Source organism: Mytilus trossulus, chromosome 7 (assembly GCF_036588685.1).
Source record: "Mytilus trossulus isolate FHL-02 chromosome 7, PNRI_Mtr1.1.1.hap1, whole genome shotgun sequence".
Lineage (NCBI taxonomy): Eukaryota > Metazoa > Mollusca > Bivalvia > Mytilida > Mytilidae > Mytilus > Mytilus trossulus.
Genome location: NC_086379.1, coordinates 24723965 through 24738635, shown reverse-complemented (window position 1 = coordinate 24738635; position 14671 = coordinate 24723965). Strand labels below are relative to the sequence as shown.

Here is a 14671-nt window from a genome sequence, read left to right as displayed (position 1 = left end):
GATAGAACTTTGGTTTGAAATATTCGCATCATATAAAATCTAGATAAATCCAGTCATGAACCAAATGCAAGCTTTTGTAAGCTGTTTACATACGAATTGTTGCAACTTCAAAGTATTTAAAGCCACTGGAAATGAGAAATTGTGGACTACCACTAGAAAATGAGAGTATATTGGACAGGTAAAGAAAACAAGACAATTTGAGAAAAAAAAGAGTAAAATTGTTCCTGCCTTGCATATGTTAGTCCAGGGGAGTGGCCAATGTTTTTTTGTAGATGAAAAATTACCAATTATACACAAATTTAATAGTAAGTAAACAAAGCACGTTTGCACTACGTCAACGTAGAAAAATATTCAAGCGAAATTATTCCTGTCCTTCATTTTTTAGTCCACGTATGTAGCCAACATTTTTCTATGTGACAAAAATATCAATTATATGCGTTTAAATGCAATTTATAGTAAGCAAATAGTGCATGTTTACATAACTTCTACATCGCTTACAAATATAATGTCTGAACGTGATTACTAATATCCAACTTTCTCTCATTTCTACGTTCCTAAGTGAAATACAGGTATATAACCAAGTTCGTGTTTGTTTTGATACAAAACAAGATATATCAAAGCAGATGCATTTACAAATAGAAAAACTAATCAAGTTAGTAAACCCATAGGATTCACGGCATGGTGTGTTTTTCTTATCTCTTACGTTGTAACATAGTAGAATATTTATATAAAAGTATTTAACGACATAAAGTACTGTAAGTTTATTGACCTGTGAAAAATCACCCTTCAAGGTAGAACGTCATAGTGTAAACATATAGGATAATTGGAGTGAAGTTTAAACCCAGGTAAAGATTAATTTATAAAATGGTGACGGAAAGGAGTCTTTAATAACAATATGTACACAAAGCTTGGATATGCGTTATTAGCAGTCTCTTTTCTGTTATGGAAATTGGATATAGGTATTCTGTGGTCTGGTTTGTGCTTTATTGGTGCTTGCATTTTATTGCTACCTGAAAAGGGAAGATATGTTTCACCCGCTAACAAGATAGTTATTATTACAGGTGAGTTGTCGATCTTATAGTTAAAAAAATGCATCAATGATAGGAATTTTATCATTACATATTGAAATGAAATCTTTCACAATTGTATTAACACCTTATTGAAGAAGATTTTAAATAAAGTCATTCATACCAACTATCATTATCTATACCAACTTTCAGAATGTTGCAGTTCAGAAACCAAACTCTTTGCTGCGCACATATCAAGATCTACGTGCCAATTTACTTAAAGCAGAAACGATACAGAGACGTTTATTGTCGTAATATTGACTTTCAGATATTATACGAAAAGTGACCGAACACTAGTCTTTTTCCATCCAATCGGCTTTTAATTTGATCTAATAGCTTTCAGAACAAGAACGGAAATTTTGTTGCTTCTAGAATCGAGTTTCATTTTCACACCAGCAATACGTATGTCGATTTCGTTAAACTGCAAAAAAGTTAATTTGTTAAATTAGCTATTACAGGAAAAAATTAATTTGTCTAGACCCCTATAGACATATTATCAAGATGGAAGAGTAACCTATTATTATTAATTAACTTAGAAACCAAATTATTTGCCATGTAAACATTGTCAAATATCTCACCCTTGCTAAATTATCCTAAACATGATGCGTATAAAACCATAAAGATAAAACATTAATGGAAAATATAGGTTATTTTATAACAGTATCTTATTATATACTAGTTTTGAATTACCATTGTTAATTCCTTGCATGCACGAATAAGTAAGTTGCAGAAGAATATGGTTCAGAAAAACAGTTATCTTCGGGTTCACCGGAAACCTTCGAATGCGTCGCTCGATTAGATAAGTCAACCTCTGCATCGCGTCGATCAGTTATATTAGTCAGGATCCCAGGCTATAATTAATCTTGATTTCTGTATATGTAACAAAGTCGGTTAGTTTACACTTTATTATAATTATAGTCAAAATGTATACAGAGCAAAGTTGTTATGAACATGAAAATGAAAATTATGGTTTATCATACACAATTAAACATTATTCAAAACTACCCTTTAAACAAAATGAAAGTATATCGTTGCATCATTCTTCACACACAAAATTATATTAATAGGTCGAGCTCATGACATAAAGCTCAAGATACTGACAATGAGCTCTGTCTTTATGTTGCTATACAGTTCAATAGTTGCTTAAAATACCTTTAATACATTTATACATATGATGTATATTAAATTAACCGATTTAAACAACGCCAAAATCTATGACTATCACTTCCAAAAATATATTTAAATACTATTTTCAATTCATATATTTTTACGTAATTTAGGCCAATCGAACTTTTTATATGCTGTTGGCTAATTCCCGCTCCAGTATCTGGGTAATATTTTCAGAAACGGAAGCCAACGTCATAAACACTGGAAATTCTACAATAAAGACTTTATTCAGTTTGTTTTTGGGGTTACGAACAATAAAATTACCAATGGTCCGTTGAAGATTCTCAAACGATCAAATCGAACTCAAATGTAAATAACATTTTTGGGCGTATTTTTAAACGCAGTGTAATTCATTACAGAAAAGAACTTAACACTTTTATATGACTTTGTGTTGTATCCAAGTTATTTTATTTTTAAACTGTTATTAGCCAGACGGTTTTAAACGCTGGAAGGAATAAACACAATTGTTCGGGTCAGCAGACATTTGGAGGTAAATTAGATTATGAAAACCAATTTCATTTGAGGGATCAAGGCACATTTTAGAGAGTTACATGCACGCATAGCTGCTATTAAATTTATACTGGCTGCGGTGTTTTATTAACCGTTCGGTAAAATCTGGTTGTCAATCAGCCGTTCAATTTTATAATGTATTTTAATTAGGTATAAATTTTCCACGAAATTAGTTTAATCATCTTTCGCTGTACAATTAAAATATAATAACTTCCCGCTGATTTCTTGTGGCAGACGTCAAGAATAAATGACACTGAAAAACCATTGACAAGTAAAACCCGTTAAAATTTGAAAAATTTGTTTGGCGATTACATCTGACGATACACAGCTTCTGTTTATTAAATCGACAAGGATGTTTTTCCGCTATGTTTTTAGATCTTTTGTGGTATAACCAATAATGTGGTTTACTACTTTGTTACTAAAAATATTATGTAAGTTCATTCAATAATTGCGTGAGGTAAACTTATAGCACGTAAGACCAATTAACTGCTTGATGCCCAAATGACTGTGAGAAAATGTTAATGATAGGATCGGTTACAGAGAGTAATCAAAAGCATAACTAACTGAACCTTATAGATACAAGGGTTAACTGATAATTTCTAGCTTAGCGTCATGACCAAGATGTAAATACTTAGTTGTTATTCACTATGTATGCTATAGACTTCTTACAAAACATTTTAGGAATCCATATAGGTGACAAGCTGTACAGACAATATTCAAAACCCTTTAACAGCATACCTTCTTTTCTTATGACAGTCATTGCCTCAGTGTTCTCGTGCTGGCGTGTTCGCCTCGAGTGAAAGAGGTCGTGGATTCGAACGCAGTGCGTCTAATCAAAGACTTTAAAATTTGTATTTGCTGCTTTTTTGTTAAGAACGCGGCATATAAAAGTAGTAATTGCAAAAAATATTCGGCTCAGCAAGGTTGATATGCATTTTACATTAACATGTTCTCGTCCTGAATATGCCTATTAATTTGCCACTGGACGTTACAACAGCGATCCATCATCATCATCTAATGGCAGCCGTAATTGTCAGTCGACCATAGCTTTACAGATCGTATACAGACTTGATTCATTGTTTGCTTTTCTCTCGTCTGAATTGTGTATGTAGTACATTTATTTGCATAGCAATCGGAAACAATCAATCATAACTGTTTATGAAGCTCGTTAATTGTCAATGAGTAGAATTTTTTTGTTTAACAATTAATGGCCTTCAATTGCATAATTGAATTTTAGAACTGTTTTTTTTCGAACAGAACCGATGAATCTTATGAAGCATTTTACGTACTAGTGATAATTTTGTACTGGATTGCACACACATGAATTTTTTCGTCATGCCATGGACTGAACGGCCCTATTCAGACCGGACGTGGTAGCATATTGAATGCACCATAAACGACCATGAACAAAACTTACAAAGTAAGATTATTTCTGTAAAACAACCCGGTATAAACAGTAAAATTTCATCGACCTAGTTTAAGTAGAAATTGTCCAAACGGAAATAAAAGATTCGTTTTCATTCAAATATTTAATAAGTATATCCACTTAACATTCTATATTCAGAAGATGACACGTTTCACCTTAAAAACTTGAACTAATTGACTGAAATTTAACCGACTTCCTGAAATTTGAACCAGAAGACGATCATTTCAAATAACTATTTAAAAGTGCTATCATTTATCAGTCAAATTTACAGGTTTTGGCAAAAAATAGATACAATCTAATGAGAAAGTAATCTTCCATACTGTGAACAGAGATCTAATATCAGATAAACAATTATTAAAAGTAGTTACGATTTCTTTTCTAAAATGTTGATCAAAACACGTTGATAGAAAGTATAGCTACCTCTCAAAACTTTCCATATATATTAAAATTATATCCCTGAAGACAACAGTAAAACGATTGTTCATTTCTGCTATGGAAATTGAATACATGTAGGTTCCTAGTTAGACTTGCTACATGTCCCTTCCTAATGTTTTTTCTTCTTTTTTTCAATTTTGCCCCTTTAATAGTTTTACTGCTATAACTAGGAGATTACAATTATACTGACATCTGCAGGATTTTCTCCAAGGGCAATCAGTAGGCTAGCACTTATCAGTAAACATATAAATTAGTAAGAGAAAAATAATAGAAAGGGAATTGTAGCAAGTCTAGTTCCTAGTCTATCCATTGACGATCACGTGACTTCAGATAGACGACATAACGTGCCTTTATTCTCCTCATCTGGTCGTGTATTCTTTTTTCACTAGCAAAAAGAGCTGCGTTTAACCATTGGTGGCCTTATGCTGTTTTCTGCTCTTTCGTCTGGTTGATTTCTCTAAAGCTTTCCTCATTTCCGATTTTATGTACTACAAAGTACTTGCATTTTATCATTTATCAGTTAACTGTTGAAATTTAACGATCAGTGTCAAATATTTCATTCAAATAATTTCAAGGAAAATTAAATAATAACATAATAGAGATTTAGCATTGTGTGTTGTTCCGGGTAAAACGGATAAAGAAATGGGTAACAAATAGATAACAGGATTTTACACCAATGTGAATGCTACTGTCACTAAATACTGAAAAATGAAAGACTTTACTTGTCACGTATTTAGAATTCCATGGTAAGGAACTGACTGTTTTCTTTGCGACTCGGGACAGGGGTCAAAGAAGGCTAGACATTTATTTTCATGTTTCAGACGTTTTTGTTTAAAAAAAAAAACCTTGACATAGATTGTGTCATATCTTCTATCCGAGATCGCAACCATGAGAGCATTTATATATTCAATGTAAATATAAGTAATAAGTTCTCATTTTGATGTTGGTTTCAGGTTATGCAGTTATCAAATTCTTAAAACAGAAACAAACCAGATGTATTAATGCTTTTACCAACTATCTAGAAATGCAATTTTCACTGTTTACATTTTTCTCATCACAACTCATGACATATCACTTTTTACTAGATTTTTGCCTTTGCTAAGTTTACATGTAAAAGTTTGTGATTATGCCACTTTATGGGTAAGAGTATTGGTTCTGTACCTTCAGTCATGGTACTTTGACTGAATATATAGCACGACTTGCATGTTAAAGTATTGCTTCTTAAATATCATCGTGTTTCCATCAATAACAAAATTCGACACATAACAATGTGTCAACAGTTTATTGTTATACTATAAAATTGAGAATGGAAATGGGGTATATGTCAAAGAGACAACAACCCTACAAAAGAACAGACAACATCAAAGGCAACCAATTGGTTTTTAATATAAATAAGCTGATTAATGTTATAACGTTTTCAGGTTGTGATAGTGGATTTGGAAATAAACTTGCCAGACGTCTAGATGCCAAAGGTTTCATTGTATTTGCTGGATGTCTGGCCCCAGACAGAGAAGGGGCCCGTGAGCTGAAAGAGTCCTGCTCTGACAGATTAAACATCGTACCTCTAGATGTGACAGATGATTGGAAAGTTAGAGGAATGATAGCAGCCGTTAAACAGAAGATGAACGGCAATGGTAAAACATGAAAAGGATAGCACAGTTTCAATTACCAAGAACATTTGGCAGTTCTTAAGACACACAAACCACCATCACCCGATTCCTACACCCCTCCAAAAATAATGTAAACAAAATCCCAACACAATCATGGTCAAGAAGTCTGACTTGATACAGGCAAAATGTTGAGGGGGAAACATTTTCTTCGCACAAATTCCAAACCTGCACAAGAAAGCTACCAATTCGATGACTAATAACTTGAACACAGAAATGAGGCAATCCGCTTCAAGATCATGTTTTGAGTGGGCCAAGTTAACACACAAAATTGAACAGATTAATTTAAAAATGTTATTTTCCAGTCTTTACCAAAAATGACACTAGTAACAGGTTCAGATAACTCTAGAAGTAACAGCGTATTTCTACTGCTTTCATTTACTAACAGTAGACGTATATAAAGGAAATATAAGTATACCGTTGTTCATACATGTATATAGTCTTAACTGAAACAAATCTTGGTTACAAACCAAAACTGAGTGTAACACATCAACTACACGCGGAAACCAAAGGAACAACAGTAACGCTGAACTGCTTTAAATATAAACGCCAACATACATAGAAACGTTTTATTTGATAACAAGTGTCTGTTATTTCAATCAATTTTGCAGCGATAAGAAAATAGATATGTATTTTTAACATACAATGATTGTTAAAAATAATACGACACCAATAAATGTAGTTACAATTTCCCCCCAAAAAATTATAGCTTCTCACTGTTAATATGAATCAGAATCGATAATTTGAATGCCGGTAGTTATCATAATCGCGTATAGTCATGTCGATATAAACCTAAATCGATAGAACCTTTATCGACAATATGCTTGTCGATGTGAATTTAAATCGATAATATACATGTTAATAGAAATCACAATCGATGGTTAGAATGTCAATAGTGATCACGATCGATAACAAGAATGTAAAAACTAATCACAATTAATAACAAGTATCTTGGTAGAAATCACAATCGATAATAAGCAATCGGATAGGTATCATAATTGATGATAAGAATGTCGATAGAAAAAAATCGTGAAAAAGAATTTCGATATATTTCTGTTGTTTCTTTACTCGAAAACAATAAAGTTGACATTATTTATGCTAACACAAGTTTTATTTATAGACCCATTCATTTAAGTATTAATGCAGCTCTCTTGTATTTTTGCAGTTTTATGGGCAGTAGTAAATAACGCTGGCATTGCAGTTTTTCAAGAAATAGAATGGTGTGCTGTAGAACAGTTTCAACAACTACTTGATGTTAACGTGTTAGGCGTGGTCAGAGTAACTAAAGCAACTTTACCTTTACTGAGACAGGGAGGAGGGCGAGTAATTAACGTTGCTAGTTTAGCAGGTAAGATATAATGCATGTTTACAAGAAAATTATCAAATTGTGAGCAAGAACACATGTGGTTGTTGCGATAAATTGATATTAGTCAAGAAATTAAGTATTAGGGTTTTAGCTGTGGGAAATATAATTTATTTTCAAAGAACTTTTTTTTGCATGCATTTGACATTCTAACCGTTTAGGTTTCGAAAATTTGTCCCCTGAGGTCATCAAGAAAAACGATTTTTAGATAAAAAAAAAGTTTTTAAAATTTCATTTAATACTTTTTGATTGACACCACACCCAGTGTTCTCCTGTTCAACACTATTGGATTGGCCACAAAGCATGTGCTGTGATATAATTTGCTTCTTTGACAACTATTTAAAAAAAAACTTAATTTGATACTAAACACATATAAACAAAGATTTTACATTTTTTAGACAAGAATTTACCTTTTCAGTTCTTATCTGAATGTTTTTGGTCACTTTTGAAGGTGAAATAAACGCTTACTTTCCTCGATTGCATTTAAATGAACCGACCGATACCGGTGAACCCTTGATGTTTTTGAAAACGAAATCAGTTGTTAAATTTTCATCGTTTTTTAAAGCCGAATGACTGAAAGTTAAAACTTTGCCAGACGCAACGGACCTTTTGCAATTAATTATTCAGCAAAAACATCAGATTAAACTGCCGAATCATATCAAGCATTAGTATATCAATAAACACTGAATTCGCTGGTCAATAATAAAAAAAACCCAAAAAAAACGATATTTGTTCCCGGCTACTGCACCTATCTTGGTCGATTTAGATAGACGTGACCTTGAATACGTTACTAGGCCCGAGGGTCAACTGAGTGCGATAAATGAGCTTGTCTTCCTTTCATAATTCATTTATACCACAGATAAATATCAAGAACACATTCATAATTTGTACTTATTTGATGTTAAAGAAGATTGAATGGTTCCCACTGCATATATTTAAACTACACTCTAATTCGTGACATATAAAGGATTTATAGAAATATTTATTGTACTTTATATGTTATAAATTGAAAATTGTCATTAGATAAATATATTTCGCTTAAATCATTAAACCAGCTGTCAAATTTTACAGTATTTAATAAATGATTATAAACATATTTGGTCTAAAGGTTTGTTTTGTTTTCCTTTTAACGTGTTTTTAGTTTTAACCCTTAGTCACTGACATGCACAGTAAACTTAATACTGTGGATTCATTTATTGTTTTGAGTACCAATTTTCGTGGATTAAGGAACACCTGCATGTTCGTATATGTTTAATGTCGTGGCATACAAGCCATTAGAAAATTTGTTATTCGTTGAACATTTAATTTCGTGCTTCACCTGTATCCACAAAATCAACGAAAATTGGTATCCAACGAATAATAATGAATCTACAGTACAATATTTGTGCATATTTAAGATCTTTTTTCCTGATTTTTTAAAAAGTGTTTTAAGTGTTAATCCATGAACATCCCAGTCACCGAGATGCACAGTAAATTAAATGCATTATTTGTACATGTTTAGTCAAACATGTAGAAGTTATCAGAATTAAACTAGTTAATGAAAAACAAACAGAAATTAGTCTGCTTATGAATGTGTCATCGTTTTGTAGACATTTTTGAAAAACGAAAAAAATCTTTATGGTGTGGTTTTTGAGATTTTATGAATGTAAGACAATTTTAAGATTTTTTTTCACGATTTGAGATGTTTGTTTTTGAAATAATTCATAAAATAATATTTTAGAAATGTATTTTTACAAAATCATTATTGTTTTCGATTTTCGGCTAAAGTTTAACATGCTGCAGTATATATGCCAAACTATATGTATATACAATCTGTGACATGACCCATTTTACTGTAACTTGACCTTAACCAATACTATAAGTATATCTTCAAAATCGATAGGCATACAAAACATAGCAGGATATTAGTTCTACTGATAGTAAAATCACAAACGTATTGTTACATGAGTGTTCATATCATGACCTCGCATTTTTGTTGAATGTGAAAGATATATAATGCAGTAGCACCCGAATTAGAAGAAATAACAAGGCATGACTCGACTCAATTAACAGCGACCAAAAAAAAAACAGCGAAAAAAACCCCAACAAAACAACAGCAATTGCAAACAAATGGATTTAGAACCGCATGCGTTGATTTGTTTCTTGGATATTAATAATATCAACAAACTAATGTAAACATACTTTATATGTAGGAAAACTATTTAATATATAACATGGCCTTTTCTAAAATAAAACACAAAAACTTAGATCGTGCTTAAAAATAGATTTTATTTAAATACATGGTCCTAAAGACAATATCATTAGTAGTTAATGCTATATGTAGCAAGGTTTAAGATTTGGACTATTTAAAAGGTTTGTGACACCTCCCATATGTTTTATTGCTACAGGGATTTCGCTTAATTGTTTTTTCTCTCTCCAAAAGTTAACTAGTCTACATACACTCAAAATAAAAAGGTCGTAAGAGGTGAAAGACTAAGTCGCGCGATACTTTTATTGCACTGTTTTAATAAATTTTACATGAGACAAACACAATCCCCACGTAAGAGAATGTCATTACCTTAATAAATTTTGTATGAAATAGACAGTGATTTCGAAAGCTGTTATATAATATTTGAAGAGAATTCGTAATTTAGTGGATTATCTATTCAGTTAAATACTCGTTGATATAGAAACCATTGAGAGAACCCTTTTTTTAAATTTTCAACCAAGTCATGATTTAAAATACATACATATGACCTACATTCAAATTATCTGCGATTTTCAAAGACTTTATGATAAACATTTACCAAAGTTGGGCGTCCGTTTGGTTGATAAGGATGTACAAGTACGCAGCCATGTCCGGTCAAAATGGGGACGCCGATCTGAAACCGCGTGCGAACTCGGAGAGTTCAACGCACTTAATTCGTTTAGAACCCGCGAATAACCTAAAAATATTCTGTTCTTACCCAATAAACCCATATTTTCTAGTGGTATAGCAAAATTGCTCAGATCTTCATCCCGGACGACCTATATTACAGGACCCATCTATTGTATTTATTGTTGATTTACCTTCATCATGAACATGCTTGAAATAATTGTCACTGGAAGTTAAGCAACCAACATTCAATCATTGAAAAACAAGTATAAAATAGACTTAAACCAAACCCCGACTACGGTTTCACCTCTTTAGGAATTCAACTGCGAAACAAAGTGTAATATAACGATGCAATTCCTTTCCAAAAATGTCAGAAATTATAAAATAGAAGATGTGGTATGATTGTTTATTAAACAACTCTTCCCAAGAAACCAAATGACATTGAAATTAACAACTATAGGTCACCTTACGGCATAAACAATGAGCAAAGCTTATACTGCATAGGTATGGTACAATGTTTAAAAGGATTTGGATTATCCAAAAACTTCGTCCACCAAGACAAAGACATATACTCTTTAAACACTTCTTCCATCAAGAAAAGAAAAAAAACACTAACTTTATATTGCAGGCCGATTCACTGTTCCGGCGTTTGCTGCATATTCAATGTCTAAAAAGGCTTGTATCGCATTCTCTGATGGACTGAGGCAAGAAATGGCAAAGTTTGGAGTGCGTGTCATTACTGTAGAACCCGGATTATACAAGTGAGTCATTGGTTTTATATTTAACATCGTAAAGATAGAATTTTTAATCGGCATGTTTTACTTCACATCATCTGTTTTAATTTATATTGAATTTGACCACAATTTGTCAGTTTGTCATACGGTATGCTGCATGGTCCGTGTTCGTTGTTAAATACTATATTATACCTTCTTTTCAGAAACGTTAATTTTTATGAGTTTATTTGTGTTGGTCACTGTCTCGGTCAGTGTAGTGTACATTGCGTCTCGTCTTGTTCATTAAGTGAAGTTGGACAAATATAATAATTTGAACCCACAACTAATTGAACCAATACATTTCAGTGCAATCCCCTTAAAATTAATACGTCAAAACAATAAAGAAAGAATGGAATCATTGTTTATGACCAAACTGGAACAACAAACAAACAAAAAAGAGGATATCAGCAAAGAAAACAAACAAACAAAACAAGAGGATATCAGCAAAGAAAACAAACAAACAAACAAACAAACAAACAAACAAAAATAAAACGTGACATTGTTATTTGTATCTGTACATAAAAATAATGTGTCATGTGAAATATCATCATTGTAGAACTCCAATAGCATCCGAGGAATATCTCATCACTCAAAATAGGAAATCCTGGGCAGAAACTCCATCCGAAATAAAAGATGTCTATGGGGAAGCATATTTTGAATCGTTTTTAGATACAATATCAAAACAGATGAAGCGTGCTAGAAGTAACGTTGAGGAGGTGATCGATCAGATGGTAGAAGCCGTGACTAGAGAGGATCCGAAGTGTAGATACGTTCCTCACTGGCTTACATACATTCGAGCGACGATACTGATGTATTTACCACAGAGTGTCACTGATGCTTTCTTTAGAAAGACATACAAAGTTATTGGACCAGTTCACGGAAAGAAACAATGATTTGAAACATTTGTTCGCTAATGTATATTCAGTATTGGTAAAGTTAACGTATGTAGTTGAGATACGGAATAGAAATGCTTAAAGTGGCATCTTCTACGGATTCGGAATTTGTCATGCTTTCTCACGCTGTGGTGAATTCTTTAAGATGACTGATAATGTTAGTAGTGTATAGTCTTACCTTTATTTAGGTTACAGTATACATGTGATGGTTCAGTAAAAATGACTCTGAATTGCCAATGATGTTTCACTTTTGTTGTTATTTTGTAAATTTTTATTAATAATTTATCTTTTATCTTTTCATAGTATATTTACCAAGGTCTTTATTGTGATTTAAGGCTTGAAAACGTTAAGCCATCTTTCAAAATGTTTCGTTCTTGTTTCGGGACAAGACAGTCTGACTATTGAAAATGATTATCTTTGTCCTTTCATGGTCTTTTATTATGTCTGTTAAACATTTGGCTTATATGTTTTTCTGATAAATGTCCGTCTATGACCAATTTATTTATAGTTTACTTGTCTGGTCTCAGGGAGATTTTAGACTTGTCACATGATGTTGGCGATTGACCATTGTTGACGAGATCGTATGTTGATCTATGTTTTTTGACTACATTTTTTTTTCTTTAATGTGTCCTGTTTTTTTCACTTTTATAAACATTTGTTAATGTCCATTACACAACGTTTTGCATAATTCGGTGTTCACTGACAAGTTTAAAAAAAGAAACTATGTTCAAACTTCATAGTTGGCTGTTCGGCGTTCCGTGTTGAAGGCCTTACTTTGACCTATTATAATGGTCTTCTTTTAATAAATTGTGACTTGAATGGAGAGTTTCCTCATTGACCATCATACCACATCTTCTTATACCAATTTAGATGCAGCACTTACAAATACATTTGATCACATTCTTTGTCATTCTGAAAAGTCTTGACTAAAGTTAAAAAAGACGGTGCATTGTGAACAAACAAGTTTGTATTTAAAAACAATGTCTTTATTTCTCTATCACATCTGAAGCTTTTGTCAATAAGTTGTATAGTGGTTGTTGGTGGCCTATAATACTGGTGCATACATATAATGATACGAAACAGATCAGTATCCCGTAAAACTATGACTATAACATACATGTGTTGTGCTTTATACAACTAACTGATCCACTCTCCTTAGTGCCATGGATTTTTTGACATATGGAGCAACAAATGACAAGTTCTGGCGTACATGAAAAAAATTGTTTATATTTTACTTTCCTAATTATATAGGTTTTCGTACATTTATAAATATTATTTAAATTCTAAACTTAAGATTTTTATTTTAAAACCATGTAAAACATTTTCAGCTTTAACCCGGTGTACACAGTCTGTTTTTGACTGTTAATATATATGAATTAAAAATAAAAATTTAAAAAGTGTTTAAAGTTTCATATCATGACAATTAAAGTTAAGGTGAAATATTTTTTTTAGATATATAAGCCTTGTTATTAATTGTCAATATTAAAAACCAATTTCACTTTAATTGTTCAAAGATTTAAATAGACCCTTGTCTTGGCTTTTCAAAGCTTTAAGATAAGTATTTTAACAAAGGAAAATTTCAATCCAGTAAGGATTACAATAATATATCGTTTATGAATTCTTGTTGTTTTATTCATATTTTATGAAATTATAATAATATTTTTCATTTTTTTTTTAAATAATCACATGTATATGGGTGTTTTGGTTAATATTCGAGGTGGTTATAAAAATATACGATCAGCAAAGAGATACATCTTAACCCCGCCGCAATTTTGCGCCTGTCCCAAGTCAGGAGCCTCTGGCCTTTGTTAGTCTTGTACGATTTTTAATTTTAGGTTCTTGTGTAAAATTCGGAGTTTAGTATAACGTCCATTATCTTTGTACTGTATATATGTGTTTTAGGGGCCAGCTGAAGGACACCTACGGGTGCGGAAATTCTTGCTTCATTGAAGACCCATTGGTGGCCTTCGACTGTTGTCTGCTCTATGGTCGTGTTGTTGTCGCTTTGACATATTCAATATTCACCATTTCCTTTCTCAATTGTATCTATCACCTTTATTCTTCTTTTGCTATTTCAACAATTTTAACCACTTTCTATGTCTCTTAATATTCGTTACCCTGCTTCAACCCGTTTTACAGTTTTCCAATTATTTCCATCTCCAACTTATAGTTAAGTGTGACCGCCTCATCACACTTTTAATTTCTTTAACTTTTTGTGAAAGGTGTTTTACATGTTTATCTTTTGTTATATAATATTATTCAAAATTGTATGGCAAATAAATATTCTGTGCCGTTCTATACAATGGCTTGAATATTTAATTACATATAATTGTATTTTGTTATAAAATTCAATCTTATCTTACGTTTAATTATAGTATTTATTATGTAAGATATACTATACCATAGGGCACTGGATACCAGATAATGCATTTTGTTTCTTATTTGTAAACATTCATTTAAATGAATACAATAAAAACGTGTATATAACTTTGTTTCGAAGTTATATAACAACCTTA

At 32.0% G+C, this 14671-nt stretch overlaps 1 protein-coding gene across 1 annotated transcript; it reads left to right on the top strand.

The window, feature by feature from the left end:
* Positions 1-700: 700 nt before the first annotated feature.
* On the top strand, positions 701-14671 carry LOC134724814 (17-beta-hydroxysteroid dehydrogenase type 6-like). The gene is made up of 5 exons (XM_063588090.1): positions 701-1061; positions 6027-6239; positions 7438-7620; positions 11118-11250; positions 11819-14671. Exons 1-5 carry the CDS (start codon positions 896-898, stop codon positions 12153-12155), a joined length of 1032 nt encoding a protein of 343 aa, XP_063444160.1. The 5' UTR covers positions 701-895; the 3' UTR covers positions 12156-14671.